Source organism: Rutidosis leptorrhynchoides, chromosome 11 (genome assembly GCF_046630445.1).
Source record: "Rutidosis leptorrhynchoides isolate AG116_Rl617_1_P2 chromosome 11, CSIRO_AGI_Rlap_v1, whole genome shotgun sequence".
Taxonomy (NCBI): Eukaryota; Viridiplantae; Streptophyta; class Magnoliopsida; order Asterales; family Asteraceae; genus Rutidosis; species Rutidosis leptorrhynchoides.
Window position 1 is genome coordinate 130,740,014 of NC_092343.1, and position 22,550 is coordinate 130,762,563.

Sequence of the window (22,550 nt, forward strand, 5' to 3'; positions counted from 1 at the left end):
TTGGAAACATTTAATCATGTAAATATCAATCTCAATTAATATATATAAACATGGAAAAGTTCGGGTCACTACAGTACCTACCCGTTAAATAAATTTCGTCCCGAAATTTTAAGCTGTTGAAGGTGTTGACGAATCTTCTGGAAATAGATGCGGGTATTTCCTCTTCATCTGATCTTCATGCTCCCAGGTGAACACGGGTCCTCTACGAGCATTCCATCGAACCTTAACAATTGGTATCTTGTTTTGCTTAAGTCTTTTAACCTCACGATCCATTATTTCGACGGGTTCTTCGATGAATTGGAGTTTTTCGTTGATTTGGATTTCATCTAACGGAATAGTGAGATCTTCTTTAGCAAAACATTTCTTCAAATTCGGGACGTGGAAAGTGTTATGTACAGCCGCGAGTTGTTGAGGTAACTCAAGTCGGTAAGCTACTGGTCCGACACGATCAATAATCTTGAATGGTCCAATATACCTTGGATTTAATTTCCCTCGTTTACCAAATCGAACAACGCCTTTCCAAGGTGCAACTTTAAGCATGACCATCTCTCCAATTTCAAATTCTATATCTTTTCTTTTAATGTCAGCGTAGCTCTTTTGTCGACTTTGGGCGGTTTTCAACCGTTGTTGAATTTGGATGATCTTCTCGGTAGTTTCTTGTATAATCTCCGGACCCGTAATCTGTCTATCCCCCACTTCACTCTAACAAATCGGAGACCTGCACTTTCTGCCATAAAGTGCTTCAAACGGTGCCATCTCAATGCTTGAATGGTAGCTGTTATTGTAGGAAAATTCCGCTAATCCGAAATCAATAACACATGCTCGTAGCATGTCTTCAAGTGTTTGTATCGTCCTTTCGCTCTGCCCATCAGTTTGTGGATGATAGGCAGTACTCATGTCTAGACGAGTTCCTAATGCTTGCTGTAATGTCTGCCAGAATCTTGAAATAAATCTGCCATCCCTATCAGAGATAATAGAGATTGGTATTCCATGTCTGGAGACGACTTCCTTCAAATACAGTCGTGCTAACTTCTCCATCTTGTCATCTTCTCTTATTGGCAGGAAATGTGCTGATTTGGTGAGACGATCAACTATTACCCAAATAGTATCAAAATCACTTGCAGTCCTTGGCAATTTAGTGATGAAATCCATGGTAATGTTTTCCCATTTCCATTCCGGGATTTCGGGTTGTTGAAGTAGACCTGATGGTTTCTGATGCTCAGCTTTGACCTTAGAACACATCAAACATTCTCCTACGTATTTAGCAACATCGGCTTTCATACCCGGCCACCAAAAATATTTCCTGAGATCCTTGTACATCTTCCCCGTTCCAGGATGTATTGAGTATCTGGTTTTATGAGCTTCTCTAAGTACCATTTCTCTCATATCTCCAAATTTTGGTACCCAAATCCTTTCAGCCCTATACCGGGTTCCGTCTTCCCGAATATTAAGATGTTTCTCCGATCCTTTGGGTATTTCATCCTTTAAATTTCCCTCTATTAAAACTCCTTGTTGTGCCTCCTTTATTTGAGTAGTAAGGTTATTATGAATCATTATATTCATAGATTTTACTCGAATGGGTTCTCTGTCCTTCCTGCTCAAGGCATCGGCTACCACATTTGCCTTTCCCGGGTGGTAACGAATCTCAAAGTCGTAATCATTCAATAATTCAATCCACCTACGCTGCCTCATATTCAGTTGTTTCTGATTAAATATGTGTTGAAGACTTTTGTGGTCGGTATATATAATACTTTTGACCCCATATAAGTAGTGCCTCCAAGTATTTAATGCAAAAACAACCGCGCCTAATTCCAAATCATGCGTCGCATAATTTTGTTCGTGAATCTTCAATTGTCTAGACGCATAAGCAATCACCTTCGTTCGTTGCATTAATATACAATCGAGACCTTGCTTTGATGCGTCACAATAAATCACAAAATCATCATTCCCTTCAGGCAATGACAATATAGGTGCCGTAGTTAGCTTTTTCTTCAATAACTGAAACGCTTTCTCTTGTTCATCATTCCATTCAAATTTCTTCCCTTTATGCGTTAATGCATTCAAGGGTTTTGCTATTCTGGAAAAGTCTTGGATGAACCTTCTGTAGTAACCAGCTAGTCCTAAAAAATGGCGTATGTGTTTCGGAGTTTTCGGGGTTTCCCACTTTTCAACAGTTTCTATCTTTGCCGGATCTACCTTAATACCTTCTTTGTTCACTATGTGACCGAGGAATTGAACTTCTTCCAACCAAAATGCACAATTTGAAAACTTAGCGTACAATTCTTCCTTCCTCAATACTTCTAACACCTTTCTCAAATGTTCACCGTGTTCTTCGTCATTCTTTGAGTAAATAAGTATGTCATCAATGAAAACAATGACAAACTTGTCAAGATATGGTCCACACACTCGGTTCATAAGGTCCATGAACACAGCTGGTGCATTAGTTAAACCAAACGGCATGACCATAAACTCGTAATGATCGTAACGTGTTCTGAAAGCAGTCTTTGGAATATCATCTTCTTTCACCCGCATTTGATGATACCCGGAACGTAAGTCAATCTTTGAATAAACAGACGAGCCTTGTAGTTGATCAAATAATTCATCGATTCTCGGTAGTGGGTAGCGGTTCTTGATGGTAAGTTTGTTCAACTCTCGGTAGTCGATACACAACCTGAATGTACCATCTTTCTTCTTGACAAACAAAACAGGAGCTCCCCACGGTGATGTGCTTGGTCGAATGAAACCACGCTCTAAAAGTTCTTGTAATTGGCTTTGCAGTTCTTTCATCTCGCTGGGTGCGAGTCTGTAAGGAGCACGAGCTATTGGTGCAGCTCCTGGTACAAGATCTATTTGAAATTCAACGGATCGCTGTGGGGGTAATCCCGGTAATTCTTTCAGAAATACATCAGGAAATTCTTTTGCAATGGGAACATCATTGATGCTCTTTTCTTCAGTTTGTACTTTCTCGACGTGTGCTAGAACAGCATAGCAACCTTTTCTTATTAGTTTTTGTGCCTTCAAATTACTAATAATATGTAGCTTCGTGTTGCCCTTTTCTCCGTACACCATTAAGGATTTTCCTTTTTCTCGTATAATGCGAATTGCATTTTTGTAACAAACGATCTCTGCTTTCACTTCTTTCAACCAGTCCATACCGATTATCACATCAAAACTCCCTAACTCTACTGGTATCAAATCAATCTTAAATGTTTCGCTAACCAGTTTAATTTCTCGATTCCGACATATATTATCTGCTGAAATTAATTTACCATTTGCTAATTCGAGTAAAATTTTACTATCCAAAGGCGTCAATGGACAACTTAATTTAGCACAAAAATCTCTACTCATATAGCTTCTATCCGCACCCGAATCAAATAAAACGTAAGCAGATTTATTGTCAATAAGAAACGTACCCGTAACAAGCTCCGGGTCTTCCTGTGCCTCTGCCGTATTAATATTGAAAACTCTTCCGCGGCCTTGTCCATTCGTGTTCTCCTGGTTCGGGCAATTTCTAATAATGTGGCCCGGTTTTCCACATTTATAACAAACTACATTGGCATAACTTGCTCCGACACTACTTGCTCCGCCATTACTCGTTCCGACACCATTTGTTCCTTTCGTTCTATTAACCCCTGGTCCGAAGACCTCACACTTCGCCGCGCTATGACCATTTCTTTTACACTTGTTGCAAAATTTGGTGCAGAACCCCGAGTGATACTTTTCACACCTTTGGCATAGCTGCTTCTGACTGTTGTTGTTGTTGTGGTTATTATTGTTATTGGGATGATTGTTGTAGTTGCTGTTGTTGTTGTTGTTGTTGTTGTTGTTGTGCCGTTTGTTGTAGTTGCGATTGATGTTGCGATTGTTGGGATAATTGTCGCTGTTGCTGTTGTATTGGTGATTCTTATCACCGTTTTCCTCCCACTTTCTTTTGACTTGCTTCACATTGGCCTCTTCAGCAGTCTGTTCTTTAATTCTTTCTTCAATCCGGTTCACTAGTTTGTGAGCCATTCTACATGCCTGTTGTATGGAGGCGGGCTCGTGTGAACTTATATCTTCTTGGATTCTTTCCGGTAATCCTTTCACAAACGCGTCGATCTTCTCTTCCTCATCTTCGAATGCTCCTGGACATAATAGGCACAATTCTGTGAATCGTCTTTCGTACGTGGTAATATCAAATCCTTGGGTTCGTAACCCTCTAAGTTCTGTCTTGAGCTTATTGACCTCGGTTCTGGGACGGTACTTCTCGTTCATCAAGTGCTTGAATGCTGACCACGATAGTGCGTACGCATCATCTTGTCCCACTTGCTCTAGATAGGTATTCCACCATGTTAACGCAGAACCTGTGAAGGTATGCGTAGCGTACTTCACTTTGTCCTCTTTAGTACACTTACTTATGGCAAACACCGATTCGACCTTCTCGGTCCACCGTTTCAATCCGATCGGTCCTTCGGTTCCATCAAATTCCAAAGGTTTGCAGGCAGTGAATTCTTTATAGGTGCATCCTACACGATTTCCTGTACTGCTAGATCCAAGGTTATTGTTGGTATGTAGCGCAGCCTGTACTGCGGCTATGTTTGAAGCTAGAAAAGTACGAAATTCCTCTTCATTCATATTCACGGTGTGTCGAGTAGTCGGTGCCATTTCCTTCAAAATAGTCAAATGGAACAAGTTAATCATACAGAATATTAAGAGTAGTTAATAGTATTTCGTAGCATAATATAAACTCATTTATAAAAGCTTTTTCTTCATATTAGCGTTTTATAAGTTTAAATTCGGGTAGTACCTACCCGTTAAGTTCATACTTAGTAGCTAATATACAATTCAACTACTACAATTCTATATGAAAAACTGATTATAATAATATTTCGCGTTCAAACTTTTACACAATATTTTATAAACTTACAATACCGCTTATTTTACATATAGCATGAAATATAGCACACAATAAATTTGATACAAGATGGTTGTGAAGATAATTCTAGCTAGTACACAAGTCGTTCAGCAAAGGCAATAAAGACACGTAATTCATAAGTCCAGAAACAAGTCATGCATTCTGGTTTTACTAGGATTATTTCCCATCCTTGGTCTTGTGAAACATAACCGTTATGGCCGTTGATAAGACAGCGTGTTGTAACGTCGTCAAAGGGACGAGGGTTACGTAATGTCCAACAGTCCCGTAACAATCTAAAAACCTCATTTCTTACCCCAATTACCGACTCTGTCACTTGTGGGAACGTTTTGTTTAATAGTTGTAGCCCGATGTTCTTGTTCTCACTTTGGTGAGAAGCGAACATTACTAATCCGTAAGCATAACATGCTTCTTTATGTTGCATGTTAGCCGCTTTTTCTAAATCACGAAGTCTAATATTCGGATATATTGAGTCAAAATAATTTCTTAACCCATTGCGTAAAATAGCATTTGGGTTCCCCACAATATATGCGTCAAAGTAAACACATCGTAACTTATGGATTTCCCAATGTGATATCCCCCATCTTTCAAACGAAAGCCTTTTATAAATCAAGGCATTCTTGGAACGTTCTTCGAATGTCTTACAAACTGATCTCGCCTTAAATAGTTATGCCGAAGAATTCTGACCGACTCTAGACAAGATTTCATCAATCATGTCTCCGGATAGGTCTCTTAAAATATTGGGTTGTCTATCCATTTTGTGTTTTTATACTGTAAAATAGATAAGAGTTAGATTCATACAAAAAATACTTATTAATACAAGCAATTTTTACATATATCATAAAGCATAAGCACACTATATTACATATATTACACCACACGAATACAACTATCTTATTCCGACTCGCTTGTTTCTTCTTCTTCGGTTTTGGTTCGTTTTGTCAAGTTTCTAGGGATATATGATGTTCCCCTAATACGAGCCGTAGTTTTCCACATTGGTTTAGAAAAACCTGGTGGTTTAGAGGTTCCCGGGTCATTGTTACAACTTAAGGACTTCGGGGGTTGACGATACATATAAAGTTCATCGGGGTTGGAATTAGATTTCTCTATTTTTATGCCCTTTCCCTTATTATTTTCTTTTGCCTTTTTAAATTCAGTTGGGGTAATTTCTATAACAACATCGGAATTCTCGTCGGAATCCGATTCATCGGAGAATTGGTAATCCTCCCAATATTTTGCTTCCTTGGCGGAAACACCATTGACCATAATTAACCTTGGTCGGTTGGTTGAGGATTTTCTTTTACTTAACCGTTTTATTATTTCCCCCACCGGTTCTGTTTCTTCATCCGGTTCCGATTCTTCTTCCGGTTCCGATTCTTCTTCCGGTTCCGACTCTTCTTCCGGTTCCTCTTCGGGAACTTGTGAATCAGTCCACGAATCATTCCAATTTACATTTGACTCTTCATTATTATTAGGTGAGTCAATGGGACTTGTTCTAGAGGTAGACATCTATCACATAATATCAAACGCATTAAGAGATTAATATATCACATAATATTCACATGTTAAAAATATATAGTTTCCAACAAAATTTGTTAAGCAATCATTTTTCAAGTAAACACGGTCGAAGTCCAGACTCACTAATGCATCCTAACAAACTCAATAAGACACACTAATGCAAAATTCTGGTTCTCTAAGACCAACGCTCTGATACCAACTGAAATGTCCCGTTCTTATTGATTAAAAACGTTCCATATTAATTGATTTCGTTGCGAGGTTTTGACCTCTATATGAGATGTTTTTCAAAGACTGCATTCATTTTTAAAACAAACCATAACCTTTATTTCATAGATAAAGGTTTTTAAAAAGCTTTACATAGATTATCAAATAATGATAATCTAAAATATCCTGTTTACACACGACCATTACATAATGGTTTACAATACAAATATGTTACAACAAAATAAGTTTCTTGAATGCAGTTTTTACACAATATCATACAAGCATGGACTCCAAATCTCGTCCTTATTTAAGTATGCGACAGCGGAAGCTCTTAATAATCACCTGAGAATAAACATGCTTAAAACGTCAACAAAAATGTTGGTGAGTTATAGGTTTAACCTATATATATCAAATCATAATAATAGACCACAAGATTTCATATTTCAATACACATCCCATACATAGAGATAAAAATCATTCATATGGTGAACACCTGGTAACCGACATTAACAAGATGCATATATAAGAATATCCCCATCATTCCGGGACACCCTTCGGATATGATATAAATTTCGAAGTACTAAAGCATCCGGTACTTTGGATGGGGTTTGTTAGGCCCAATAGATCTATATTTAGGATTCGCGTCAATTAGGGTGTCTGTTCCCTAATTCTTAGATTACCAGACTTTAATAAAAAGGGGCATATTTGATTTCGATAATTCAACCATAGAATATAGTTTCACGTACTTGTGTCTATTTTGTAAATCATTTATAAAATCTGCATGTATTCTCATCCCAAAAATATTAGATTTTAAAAGTGGGACTATAACTCACTTTCACAGATTTTTACTTCGTCGGGAAGTAAGACTTGGCCACTGGTCGATTCACGAACCTATAACAATATATACATATATATCAAAGTATGTTTAAAATATATTTACAACACTTTTAATATATTTTGATGTTTTAAGTTTATTAAGTCAGCTGTCCTCGTTAGTAACCTACAACTAGTTGTCTACAGTTAGATGTACAGAAATAAATCTATAAATATTATCTTGAATCAATCCACGACCCAGTGTATACGTATCTCAGTATTGATCACAACTCAAACTATATATATTTTGGAATCAACCTCAACCCTGTATAGCTAACTCCAACATTCACATATAGAGTGTCTATGGTTGTTCCGAAATATATATAGATGTGTCGACATGATAGGTCGAAACATTGTATACGTGTCTACGGTATCTCAAGATTATATAATATACAATACAAGTTGATTAAGTTATGGTTGGAATAGATTTGTTACCAATTTTCACGTAGCTAAAATGAGAAAAATTATCCAATCTTGTTTTACCCATAACTTCTTCATTTTAAATCCGTTTTGAGTGAATCAAATTGCTATGGTTTCATATTGAACTCTATTTTATGAATCTAAACAGAAAAAGTATAGGTTTATAGTCGGAAAAATAAGTTACAAGTCGTTTTTGTAAAGGTAGTCATTTCAGTCGAAAGAACGACGTCTAGATGACCATTTTAGAAAACATACTTTCACTTTGAGTTTAACCATAATTTTTGGATATAGTTTCATGTTCATAATAAAAATCATTTTCTCAGAATAACAACTTTTAAATCAAAGTTTATCATAGTTTTTAATTAACTAACCCAAAATAGCCCGCGGTGTTACTACGACGGCGTAAATCCGGTTTTACGGTGTTTTTCGTGTTTCCAGGTTTTAAATCATTAAGTTAGCATATCATATAGATATATAACATGTGTTTAGTTGATTTTAAAAGTCAAGTTAGAAGGATTAACTTTTTTTTGCGAACAAGTTTAGAATTAACTAAACTATGTTCTAGTGATTACAAGTTTAAACCTTCGAATAAGATAGCTTTATATATATGAATCGAATGATGTTATGAACATCATTACTACCTTAAGTTCCTTGGATAAACCTACTGAAAAATAGAAAAATGGATCTAGCTTCAACGGATCCTTGGATGGCTCGAAGTTCTTGAAGCAGAATCATGACACGAAAATAAGTTCAAGTAAGATCATCACTTGAAATAAGATTGTTATAGTTATAGAAATTGAACCAAAGTTTGAATATGATTATTACCTTGTATTAGAATGATAACCTACTGTAAGAAACAAAGATTTCTTGAGGTTGGATGATCACCTTACAAGATTGGAAGTGAGCTAGCAAACTTGAAAGTATTCTTGATTTTATGTAACTAGAACTTGTAGAATATATGAAGAACACTTAGAACTTGAAGATAGAACTTGAGAGAGATCAATTAGATGAAGAAAATTGAATAATGAAAGTGTTTGTAGGTGTTTTTGGTCGTTGGTGTATGGATTAGATATAAAGGATATGTAATTTTGTTTTCATGTAAATAAGTCATGAATGATTACTCATATTTTTATAATTTTATGAGATATTTCATGCTAGTTGCCAAATGATGGTTCCCACATGTGTTAGGTGACTCACATGGGCTGCTAAGAGCTGATCATTGGAGTGTATATACCAATAGTACATACATCTAAAAGTTGTGTATTGTACGAGTACGAATACGGGTGCATACGAGTAGAATTGTTGATGAAACTGAACGAGGATGTAATTGTAAGAATTTTTGTTAAGTAGAAGTATTTTGATAAGTGTATTGAAGTCTTTCAAAAGTGTATAAATACATATTAAAACACTACATGTATATACATTTTAACTGAGTCGTTAAGTCATCGTTAGTCGTTACATGTAAGTGTTGTTTTGAAACCTTTAGGTTAACGATCTTGTTAAATGTTGTTAACCCAATGTTTATAATATCAAATGAGATTTTAAATTATTATATTATCATGATATTATCATGTATGAATATCTCTTAATATGATATATATATATATACATTAAATGTCTTTACAACGATAATCGTTACATATATGTCTCGTTTAAAAATCATTAAGTTAGTAGTCTTGTTTTTACATATGTAATTCATTGTTAATATACTTAATGATATGTTTACTTATCATAGTATCATGTTAACTATATATATATCCATATATATGTCATCATATAGTTTTTACAAGTTTTAACGTTCGTGAATCACCGGTCAACTTGGGTGGTCAATTGTCTATATGAAACATATTTCAATTAATCAAGTCTTAACAAGTTTGATTGCTTAACATGTTGGAAACATTTAATCATGTAAATATCAATCTCAATTAATATATATAAACATGGAAAAGTTCGGGTCACTACACTAACGCCGTCTGGAGGCGTATGTCAGATTATAATGTTTTTGGGCGGGCAGGAACACACTCCTACTTACATATTAACAGAGCCGAGCTTCGTATAATTCATAGATTTCTGGCTAACTCGATTACACAGAGAGGTCACAACAAGGAGAAAATGACCTTACATGATTTATTTTACCTTAAGTGTATTCGAGACCCAAGAGGCTTTGTTAATATCCCTTACTGTGTTGGTTTTTATTTGTCTAAGATGGTGGAAGGAATACAGGAAGGGGGAGTAATAAGAGGAGGTATTTTTGTTACTCTCATTGGAGAGTATTTGGGTATAGATAGGGATCAAGGGGGTCTACTTTTGGTATGTAGGGAACATGTTGAGCCTTTAGGATTGAGGGTCTATCAGGGTGCTAAGGTATTAAAGAGTAGACGCAACCAGGCAGTACCCTATGATGGTAATCATCCACAGGTAGAGAGAGGTTCAGATGAGGAAATGGAGGAAGTGGATGACATTAGGGATGTCATTAGGGAGGCTATGACTGATGTCTACCAGCGTATAGATGAGGTAGAAATGACAAACGAGGATAGATTTAGTCGGTTAGAGCAGTGGCAAGCCCGGAATGAGTACGAGCATTCTAGGCAACGACAGCATGATAGATGGGACTATCATCAGCGTCAGATCATGAGTCGGCTATCACCTCAGGATCACTACGTACCGACCCTACCCGCTTACTATCCTCCACACCAGTCCGAGATGAGACCACCATTTACTCTCTACGACCCTAACCAGGCCTACCAGTACACCTATCAGCAACCATGGAACCTGACCGACGACATGAACTGGAACCCCTATCCAGATTGATATAGTTTCCGTTGGTGATTTCTATGATTTTTATCTTTTTATTATTTATTATTTCTATTTATTTATGTTTAAACATATAATATTGTGATACTTTTATTATAATGTTTAATATTTTTATTATGTTGTACTAATATTTCATATTTGATTTGAAAGTGTGATTTTAAGTCCCATTTCAAATTACCATGCATGTTATTTGTATGTATGTATATTGTCAATTGTACACAACAGGGTAAAACATCGTATTTTCAAAGACTGGCATTAAGTTCAGCAAAAGCTACTAATTTTGACGACAAAACGAAAAACAAATGTGATGTAACAACAAGACAGAATGAACAAATGATGTGCACCATTTATCATTCAGCAAACAAACGCCAATATGTTTGGAAACTTTGATAAAATTTAATCATTTTTCTACGCTAATCAGCCTCAATAATTTAAATTGTTACTGATTTCTTTCAAATGAGGGCATTGCAAGATCTTAAGTGTGGAAAGGGATTAAATTCTTTCGGATTTTTAAAATTTTAACTTATACACTTGGTTACCATTAAAAATACTAGTAACGCAGTAGTTGTATTAGAATCTAGTGCTCTATGATAATAAAGAACAGCCCTAGTCTTATATACTGACTACCCAATTCTAGTAAAATTTTTCAAAATTTTCAAATAAATGAATTCAAAATCATGTTTATACATATTTATGAACGGTAAAACTAGGTGTTAACACCGAAATTATTGTTACCTCGGAAAGGACATAAATTGAGAAACAACCCAAAATTTTAGAATTCATTTAAAATGGAATAGAGGACAATAAAAAGGCAAAGAAAGGAAAATAAAAGCCAAGTGTGGGAAAATTTACCAAGTTATTTAAAACATATATCACATGTTTTTATACAAATAACTGAAGATACTTTTGTTTTGGACAATTTTATCAGTTTTACCCAATTTCTTATAATATATTTGAAAGAAAGATGGATCAACACGATGAATCAATTCCATCATTAAAAGGAAGTAAAGTCTTCCGAAAAAGACACGCGCTTCTTGATTTAGGTCAGGAAGTTGTCGTCCAGACCAGTTGTAGAGTCTACAAAAAACCTTGAAAAGTTTCTCGAAAATCAGCTGTAAATCCACGGACCTCAGCATCAAACAGGGTCGCTAAGTGGTAAGACTTATCCTAACCATGAGAGGATCTGTCTCGTAAAATGGGGAGGGCGCCGTGCAAATTAGCTTGATAAGACTAATGAATCAGATCCCCAGAAAGGATAATCTCCTTAAAGATCAAAAATCAGCTTTTAAGACTGATATTACTCAATCCTTGAGATTGACTTTTAAAGATTGAGAATTACAAACTCATGGAATTCGATGATATCTAAACTCGAGCTTGAACGAGAAAATATTTTGATCAAAATTACAAACCGATTTGTTTTCTGAAAACCCATTTTTAATGCGTTCATTACCATTGAACGTAAAATCCTAGGAATTCACCTGGAATTCATTAGGTCACCTGAACCAAATCGGGTGTCAACCGTAAGAACGGTGGTTGCATAGCATGGTCGAAGACAGGACCTTGTGCCAGACCGAAAAATTATAGGGTGATCTTTACTATTGCTCCTACAAAGGATAGTAATTGCATCCGACATGTTATAGACCATAATTAAAAGCATGTCACGAGACATTGCCTTAACAATTGCTTGTTCAACGCTTTCCTTTACAACCGGACGGTAGTTTACCGAAAGGTAATATACAGAGCAAGTATACTGGACGTGTTGCTTTCCCAATACAAGGTTAGCAAGTGGGTGACACAAAACCATAAGTTTTGAGCTAAAATTTTCAAATCTGAAACCCACAAAACCCACAAAAACAATTTGCAAACACCGGTGAAGGGTTATTCCGGAAAACTTATCTAAGGTAAAAGCTAGATTGAATTTTCAAAAGATCAAATGTTTTTATAAAGATCCAATTTCCTAAAGGATCTAAATTTTCATAGTCATGTGGGACTGTAAACCACATCGTTACTACCATTGTTCATATCGCCGTATAGAAATCACTGATGTACAAAGTGTGAAGAATAAAAGAAGTGATTCTAGTATTTTTATTTTCAACGCTCAAGTGTGGGAATATTTGATAATGCTAAAAACGAACATATATTTCATAGCATTATCCCTCAAAAAAGACAAGCTTTTAGTTGCAATTGTTCTATTTACAAGTGATATTCATTTAAATAATAAAAGGTTAAGACAAAAGACAGATTCGACGATTTGAAGACGCAAATGACCAAAAAGCTAAAAAGTACAAAGTACAATCAAAGTGATTCAAATTATTGATGAGAAACATCTCAAAATTACAAGAATACAAGACGCAAAACGCAAAATACAAGATATTAAATTGTACGCAAGGACGTTCGAAAATTCGGAATTGGGACTAGAGTCAACTCTCAACGCTCGACGCAACGGACTAAAAATTACAAGTCAACTATGCATATAAATATAATATAATATATAAATAATTCTTAAAATTATTTATATATTATATATATTTAATTAAACCGTCGGCAAGAAGAAAACAACCAAATGTGAGCTGTCCCAGCTGGCCATGCGATCGCATGGCCATGAAGAAGGAATTTCATGCGGTCGCATGACCCAAAAAGTGAGGCCACATTGCTATAAATTTCGCAGTTTCAGTCGAATGTAAACACATCTTTTTCTCATCTCTCTATCTCACGTATATATATATATATATATATATATATATATATATATATATATATATATATATATATATATATATATATATATATATATATATATATATATATATATATATATATATATATATATTATAATTTTAATTTTAATTTTAATTTTACTATTAAGGGTATGTTAGCGAATGTTGTAAGGGTGTAAGTCGAAATTCTGTCCGTGTAACGCTACGCTATTATTAATCATTGTAAGTTATGTTCAACCTTTTTAAATTAATGTCTCGTAGCTAAGTTATTATTATGCTTATTTAAGCCGAAGTAATCATGATGTTGGACTAAAATATTAAAATTGGGTAATTGGGCTTTGTACCATAATTGGGGTTTGGACAAAAGAACGACACTTGTGAAAATTAGACTATGGGCTATTAATGGGCTTTATATTTGTTTAATTAAATAATAGTTTGTTAATTTAATATAAAGATTTACAATTAGACGTACCTATAAATAACCATATACACTCGATCGGACACGATGGGCGGGATATTTATAAGTACTAATAATCGTTCATTTAACCGGACACGGGAATGGATTAATAGTTAATGGACTTATTAAAACAGGGGTGAATTATGTACAAGGACACTTGGCGTAATTGTTAACAAAGTATTAAAACCTTGGGTTACACGCAGTCGACATCCTGGTGTAATTATTAAACAAAGTATTAAGACCTTTTTACAGTTTAAGTCCCCAATTAGTTGGAATATTTGACTTTGGATATAAGGATAATTTGACAAGGACACTCACACTTTATATTTATGACTGATGGACTGTTATGGACAAAAACCAGACGGACATATTGAATAATCCAGGACAAAGGACAATTAACCCATGGTAATAAACTAAAATCAACACGTCAAACATCATGATTACGGAAGTTTAAATAAGCATAATTCCTTTATTTCATATTTAATTGCACTTTTAATTATCGTACTTTTTAATTATCGCAATTTTATTTTATCGCAATTTTATCGTAATTTCATTATCGTCATTTACTTTACGCTTTAAAATTAAGTTATATTTATTTTTAATATTTTACATTAGGTTTTAACTGCGACTAAAGTTTTAAAATCGACAAACCGGTCATTAAACGGTAAAAATCCTCTTTTATAATAATAATACTACTTATATATATTTTTGTATTTTTACAATTATAAGTTAAAAATATAGCGTTAAACTTGGCAAGTTCCCTGTGGATGAACATGACTTACTAAAAACTACACTACTGTACGATTAGGTACACTGCCTATAAGTGTTGTAGCAAGGTTTAGGTATATCCACTCTATAAATAAATAAATAACTTGTGTAAAATTTTATCGTATTTAATAGTATTTTGTAGCAAATATATAACTATTTCGTATACGCCTCGCATAACATCAGTTTACTAATTCTTAGGCTACCAAGCAAAAGAGGCATATTCGGCTTCGATCATTCACCCATATAATGTAGTTTCGATTACTTATGTCTATTTCGTAAAATAGTTATAAAAATAGCGCATGTATTCTCAGTCCCAAAATTATATATTGCAAAAGCATTTAAAAGGGGAGCAAATGAAACTCACAATACTGTATTTTGTAGTAAAAATACACATGACAGCATTGAACACGTGTAGGGTTGGCCTCAGATTCACGAACCTATATCATTTGTATATATATTAATTCGTATAATCAAATAATTCTATCTATTAATGATATTTATATATTAGTGTTGTAATTATATATGAAATTTATACTAAATCTTAATTGAAGTATATATATATATATATTTTATTTACTTTTTATATCTTAAGTTATATGTTATCTATATTTATTTTGTATACTTTATATAAATAATTTATAAAAATATTAATATAGTTTTATTAAGTATAATTTTTATATGACTACTTTTATTGTAATAATAATAATAATGATCTTAAAATAATAATTTTAATGTTAGAAATAATAATAATAACAATGACAATAAAAATAATAATGCTAAAAATAATGATAATTCTAATAATAATAATAATAATGATAAAAATATAAATGATGTTAATGATAGTAATAGTAATAATAATAATAATAATAATAATAATAATAATAATAATAATAATAATAATAATAATAATAATAATAATAATAATAATAATAATAATAATAATAATAATAATAATAATAATAATAATAATAATAATAATAATAGAAAACTACCTCAAAGACAAGTTAAAAAAAAATGTCCTTGCCCAGGCTCGAACCCACAACCTCTCGCTACTCTTCTAACACCCCTAGTCCAATGAACCATTCAATGTTTTTCTATATTAACTCGCGTTACCAAATATATAATATACATATCGATTCAACTGGCCCAATTCTAAATGTCTATTAAACCCACTAAGCCTAATACTATCCTAGACATCTTTAATCACCACGGCCCAACTGTATTAAATATGAACGAAGCCCAACAGCCTGGTACACGTTTAAGATTTAGTTCACCACTGTATTCATCGTGATACCGTATATCATTATCATTATCCCCACATCCCTTTTCATAAAGCATAATCATCGCATACAGTTTTCGTAAACAATTCTTTGTATAAATAGATCATAAGTATCATCACAGCTCATCATTATTCCATTCATTGTTATCATCTTACTCATCTCTTCCTTATCAAAAAAAATAAAAAAACAAGTGGGTGATTGTAGGGTTCTCGATTTAAAAGGATGGTGGAAGATGGTTTCGATTAGAATTAAAAACAGAAATATAGCAGCAATAGCAGTGATCTAGTAGCGGTATAAAGTGGTGTTTTGGGTCACTCGAATATTACAGCAGCACATAACTTCGAATTTGATCCTGGACAAATAGCATCGAGCAGGTTTTTGTGGTTGATGGGTTTCGTATATCATAATGAACAAGAAAAGTTATTCGGTGAGGTTGGGTTTCGATTGATGATCGAAGACGGTTAATTAGTGGTTTTATGGTAATAAGAAGATGGCGTGTTATAGGTCTCGTTCAATGCAAACCAAATACTGATGGTGTCAGTTATTATGGCTTGAAGACGATCGAATATGATCACGAACAGAAACAAAGAACAGACTGCAAACAATCGACTTCCATGGTGGGTTTGATGATGACTCTTGCAGATGGTTAAATGAGTTGGAGAATAAAGTGATGATGGTGGTTTGTGGGTTTCGACAAAAAAAAAAAATAGAACACCAACAGGTAACGTATTCATCAACTCGCTAATATTTGTGGTGTGCTCAGTTCGTAATTGAATCAAAGGTACAGCAGTTTAGCTTGATTGTTGGAGGTGGTGGTGTGTTTGTATGAACTTATCTATATAGAGAAAAAGATGATGAAGGTGATGGTTTAATTTTTTTTTGTCTCGGTTCAACCGAAAATGAAACAGTGACCAAGAGTAATCGAAGTGAGGTTGAGATGATCTCTAATGGTTTCGGTGTGGTGGCTCACAATGGTGTCGTTTACATGTAGTAGTAATGTCTTCATGATACATGATGATGATGACTTTTGATAATCGAAATAAAAAAATAGATCATAAAGAAAAGGATGAAGAAAGAAGATAAATGATTATTATGAGTAATGAGAAATCGATTGATTTTTATCATAAACTTTGAGAGGATTAATTATTGCATAGAGGAGATATGGCTCAACACTTAATCACAGGGAAACAGGAAAAGCAGGAAAATATAAAAGTTGATTGCTAATGGGTTTTGTCCTTAATAGAATTGATTGGTACGATCTTGAGACAGAAAATAAATTAGATACAGTTTGAAAGATGTGTGTAACCAATTTAGATTTCCAAAATCATACTTATGATTTTATATTTATTAATAATTATAATTTTATTAATAATATTCTAATTTCCAATAATAATAATAATAATAATAAAAGTAGTAAGAATAATAAATCACAATAATAAGATTTTTTAAGGAAATTGATAATACTAATATTATTAATGATATGATAATGATAATATTACTAATTATATTAGTATTGGTATTAGTAGTAATAATAATATCAAGTTTCATATTTATATAATATAATATTTAAAATAATGATATTAGTGACACTAGTTTTGATATTAATTTTAAAAGAAATATCCATATTATTATAACAACTATATTTAATATATTAGTAATTACATATTATAGATCATGTAATATAACTATATAATATGTATTATATTATGATTAGTATTAGATTTTTATATATAATAATATCTAATAATCATAATAACTAAAATTAAGATTTCACTATTAGTTATAACAATAATGTTATTATCAATGCTAATAATATTAATAATAATGTAATAAATCAATTGTATCAATTTCATATATATATATATATATATATATATATATATATATATATATATATATATATATATATATATATATATATATATATATATATATATATATATATATATATATATATAAATAATTACATATTTATTTACAAATAAATTGTTCGTGAATCGTCGGGCATAGTCAAAGGCTAACTGAATCCATATAAATAGTTTTAAAGATTTTGTGACTTCAATATTGTAGGCTTTACTTATCGTGTCAGAAACATATAAGAATAAGGTTTAAATTCGTTCGAAAATTTCCGGGTCGTCACATCTTGTTTACCACTCGATCACTGTTTCTGAAGCAGAAGCCCTTGAAAGTCCATTTTCCGAAACTGAAATCAAAGAAGCTGTTATCGAATGCGGGAACATAAAGGCCCCGAGTCCTGACGGGTTTAATTTGCGTTTTTATAAAAAAAATTTGGGACATAATTAAAGTTGAACTTATTGATGCAATCACTTGGTTTTAGAATAACACCGAGATTTTGAGAGGTTGTAATGCGTCGTTTGTGACTCTTGTTCTAAAAAAACCGAACCCATTGGGCCTCAACATTTATAGACTAATTAGCCTTATTGGTAGCTACTATAAAATTATTGCTAAAATCCTTTTCAACCGATTAAGAAAAGTCTTACCCTCACTTGTGGGATTAGAACAAAGTGCTCTTTTAAAAGGAAGGTATATCTTAGACGGTGCATTAGTAGCTAATGTAACCATTGATTTTCTCAAGTCTTCTCGCAAAAATGGTCTTATATTCAAGGTTGATTTTGAGAAGGAATTCGATAGTCTTAATTGAAGTTTTCTTTTGGAAGTTATGAAATGTATGGTGTTCGGTAACAAATGGAGGAAATGGATCTCTTCTTGCCTCAATTCGGCCTCTATCTCAATTTTGGTTAATGGCTCGCCTACGAACGAATTCAATTTAGGTAGAGGGGTAAGGCAAGGGGACCCGCTATCCCCGTTTCTATTCATCCTTGCGGCCGAGGGGTTGTATATTTTAACAAAAGTAGCTCTAGAAAAAGGATTATTCAAAGGTATTGAGGTCGGTAACGACAAAGTGTTGGTGTCTCATATCCAATATGCGGACGACACAATTTTCTTCGGTGAATGGAGTCGTTCCAAAGCACTAAACTTACGGAACCTTTTAAGGCGTTTTGAACTCGCATCGGGCTTAAAAGTCAACTTTCAAAAAGTTGTATTTTTGGTATTGTGGTCGATGATTCGGAACTAGGCACCATTGCTAATCATATGGGTTGTCGAGTTAGCAAACTACCATTTAAATATCTCGGGCTACCAATCGGGTTAAAGATGAACAAGTTGAAAGATTGGGATCCGGTGATTGAGAAATTCAACAAACGGCTATCGGGTTGGAAAATGAGATCGTTGTCTTTTGGGGGGCGATTATTCTTATAATCGGTCCTATCTAGTCTACAGCTGTACTATTTTTTGCTCTTTCGCGCTCCATCATGTGTGATTAAAAAATTAGAGAGTGTGAGGAGATCCTTTTTTGGGGGGGTTCGGGGTCGGGTTCAAAAATATCGTGGGTTAAGTGGGAAAATGTAATCAACACTTTCGGGAACGGGGGGTTAAAAATCGGGTCTCTTAGAAGCAAAAATTTAGCATTACTCGGAAAGTGGTGGTGGAAGTTTAAAACTGATACTAACGCTCTTTGGGTTAATGTAATACGTAGTATCTATGGTCCTTGCGGTGGCTTGTTGTCGGGGATTTCTAACGCCTCGACAACAAGTGTTTGGCAAAAAATTGTTTCAACATGTACAATCATTGAAGACAGCGGAGTCCCTTTTAAAAGATTCTTTATGAAATTAATTGGTGACGGCAGTTCAGTTTTATTTTAGCACGAGCAATGGATCGGGAGTGACAAATTATGCAACCTTTATCCAAGGCTTTACAGGTTAGAGGCTGATAAAGACGCGTCCGTAAAAGATCGTCTCTCAGTTGCAGCAGGTGTAAAGGTGTTTAACTGGTGTTGGTCTAGTGAGTTGACAGGCCGAGCCATCGGTGAATGCAGTAGCCTATCCCCACTGATATCGGCATTTGAATTCCGTAAAAGGTCGTGTGACTCATGGGAATAGCAGCTTGCAGAGAACGGTATTTTGACAATTAAAATGCTTTCCTTTCTTATCGACGAGCAGGTTCTAGGTGCTTTTATTTCTCATCAAGAAACTTTATTGAACAATCTCGTCCCTAAAAAGATTGAGATATTCATGTGGCGCGCGAGTAAAAAAAGGTTACCCGTTAAGCTCGAGCTCGACAAGAGAGGTATTGATTTGCATGATGTTCTTTGTCCTATTTGTAACGATGATGTCGAATCCGTAGACCACACTCTTGTTTTATGTAAGCACGCTTTTGACATTTGGGTTCGGGTGTATAAATGGTGAAACTTGGGCAACTTTTCAAGTACCACCATAATCGATATCTCAAATGATAACTGTCCAATAAATAGCTCTACTTAGTGTTTATGGATTTGCACTTATTTGATTTGGAAGAACCGTAACAATATGGTGTTCCGAGGTAAAAAATAGAATGCCCCTTTGATTCTAAACGAGATTCAAGCAAAGACGTTCGAGTGGATCACTTCGAGAGCTACAAAAGGAAGAAAATTCAATTGGTTGGCATGGATTTCTAATCCCAATATGTACCTTACTATGTCGTGATGTTTGTATTAGATTTGTGTATGTCGTGTTCGTAGATATAGTTTTAGGCTCTTGTATAGTTAGAAGATGTTAGCTTTACATATCTTATAGTCATTATGTAGCTTTGTTTATGGGAGATTCAAGCAGCATGTAGAATCCCCACTGTTTGTAAGTTGTTTGTTTTAAATAAAATTTGCCTTAAAAAAGAAAAAAAAAATTAATTATTTACGATTTAAAAAAATGTAATAATTAAATAATCAAGTTCCAAATACCCTCTTACCTCATTTTCAGTAAAAAAAAAAAAAAAAAAAAAACAAATATAGTTAGATTGTTAGCCCCAAAAGTTCATGAATCGTGAGCCTAGAGTCCATTTAAGTTTCAGGGTTCGTTTATCTACTATACAAGTATAAGTAGTCAGTTACTCCATAAAAATTATGCGTTTTGACGGCGGTTCTATATTCTACGGAGTGATAATTTTAACGTCTTGAAAATGGAAGCAAGGGTTTTCTCACCCAAACAGTCCCTGCAAATAAAATTCAACTCACCGTCGAGACGTTCTAGATTTCCGGTACCTAGGTTACCGTCTGTGAAATCGAATCTGAAATTGAAATCTCCTCAGTTTCCTGTATCACGTCCTATGTTTCCGGTGAGGTAAGTTTTACAATTTGTTACTAATAGCTTGCGTCACACGTATTCCGGTAAACAGGTGCTTCAAAAATGAGAATGTGAATCAATCGGTGAACTTGAATGATGATGATGAGTGAGTTTATTTATATAGTATTATGATAATTTTTGATGATGAGATTATTACTGTTCACGATGAGTGAGTTTATATTATGATGATGATGAGTTTATTACTGTTTATAATGTATTGATGATTAACTGTTAGTTAAATTATGACAATTTTATATTTTATATTTGATTTTTGTTAGATCATATCGGGAATCAAGAAGTATCTTTGTTATGCGTTTACGGGATGCGAGTGAGAAAGCACTTGTGGAATCCATTAACGACCTCGTGAAAGTAATGATGTTTGTGATGGATGTTGTATTCCTTGTTCAAATCGCAAGAATTTTTCCGGGAATTATCGAAGTTTGTACTGCATTTGGTTCTTGGCCATGGGTGCCAGTGGTGTGGTGCGCCTTCAGATTCATAGGGTATTTTCTTTCCTTTGGGAATTTTAAGAAAAATTAAATAATTGTAAAGGCTTTTAGGTAGTAATTAACACGATGATTTCTGGTATTACACAATTATGTTTCATGATAACTTGATGATCTTATGACTGCGATGGAAATAGGTTTATCCGTTTTGACATAGAACTTGATGATTTCGATCTGGTAAATTTTTGTGAGTAGAATTCTCGGTACTAGTTTTATTTTCAAATGAGAATTGAATTTATTATCATCTGTGTGTGCATAGTTGTCCTTCATCTTTTATTAATTTTGTTGGTTTTAAACTGCCTATTTCTGAACTGATTATGAATCTCAATTTTGTGCTGTGTGTACTGTCATAGTTCTATATCTTTTGTTAATTTTAACCTCCCGCTATCTGATAACTGATATTATGAATATCAATTTTGACATGTGTGTACGTGTCATACTTCTATATCTTTTGATAAATTTGTTGGTTTTAAGCAGCTTGAATATATATCACTACTAGGTTTTGAGCCCGTGCTTTGCACGGCTACTCACAAACCATTAAAAATAGTTATAAATAGATACATATATAATTTTGTATTCTATGATTAGATGGGCTTCAACGTTAAACTAATAATGATTTACTAAGGAAACATTATATACATATTATCAACTTCACCTCAAACATTTGAAACGATCACATAAGAAGATATCTATCATAAATAAAATTCAACTAATGCTTTAAGATATAACAAATCGCTACTTAGTCAAACCAAACCAACAAAGTACCAGTTAGTCTTCTTCTTCCCGGTTGCAAAAATAAAATTAACCGTATACATACATTGATACATATCTTATTAGTTATTACTGTAAAGGGACCACAATTAAAATGACCTTCTGAACTTCTTGGATTCGTTGTTTTGCTCGCTTG

The 22,550-nt window shown here is 33.8% G+C and overlaps 1 protein-coding gene across 1 annotated transcript; it reads left to right on the forward strand.

Annotated features, from left to right (window-relative positions):
• The first annotated feature begins 20,918 nt into the window (after positions 1–20,918).
• On the forward strand, positions 20,919–21,840 carry LOC139876333 (uncharacterized). Its single transcript, XM_071863641.1, has 3 exons — positions 20,919–21,134; positions 21,190–21,243; positions 21,416–21,840. The coding sequence occupies exons 1-3, from the start codon at positions 20,974–20,976 to the stop codon at positions 21,675–21,677; spliced, it is 477 nt and encodes a 158-aa protein (XP_071719742.1). The 5' UTR covers positions 20,919–20,973; the 3' UTR covers positions 21,678–21,840.
• The last annotated feature ends 710 nt before the right edge of the window (positions 21,841–22,550 follow it).

Excerpts from the sequence above, each read along its gene's own strand:
- LOC139876333 (XM_071863641.1), top strand. The coding sequence starts at position 20,974 with ATGGAAGCAAGGGTTTTCTCACCCAAACAGTCCCTGCAAATAAAATTC. Across the intron at positions 21,135-21,189 it reads CGTCCTATGTTTCCGGTGAG|GTGCTTCAAAAATGAGAATG; the intron begins GTAAGTTTTACA and ends TCCGGTAAACAG. Across the intron at positions 21,244-21,415 it reads AACTTGAATGATGATGATGA|ATCATATCGGGAATCAAGAA; the intron begins GTGAGTTTATTT and ends GATTTTTGTTAG.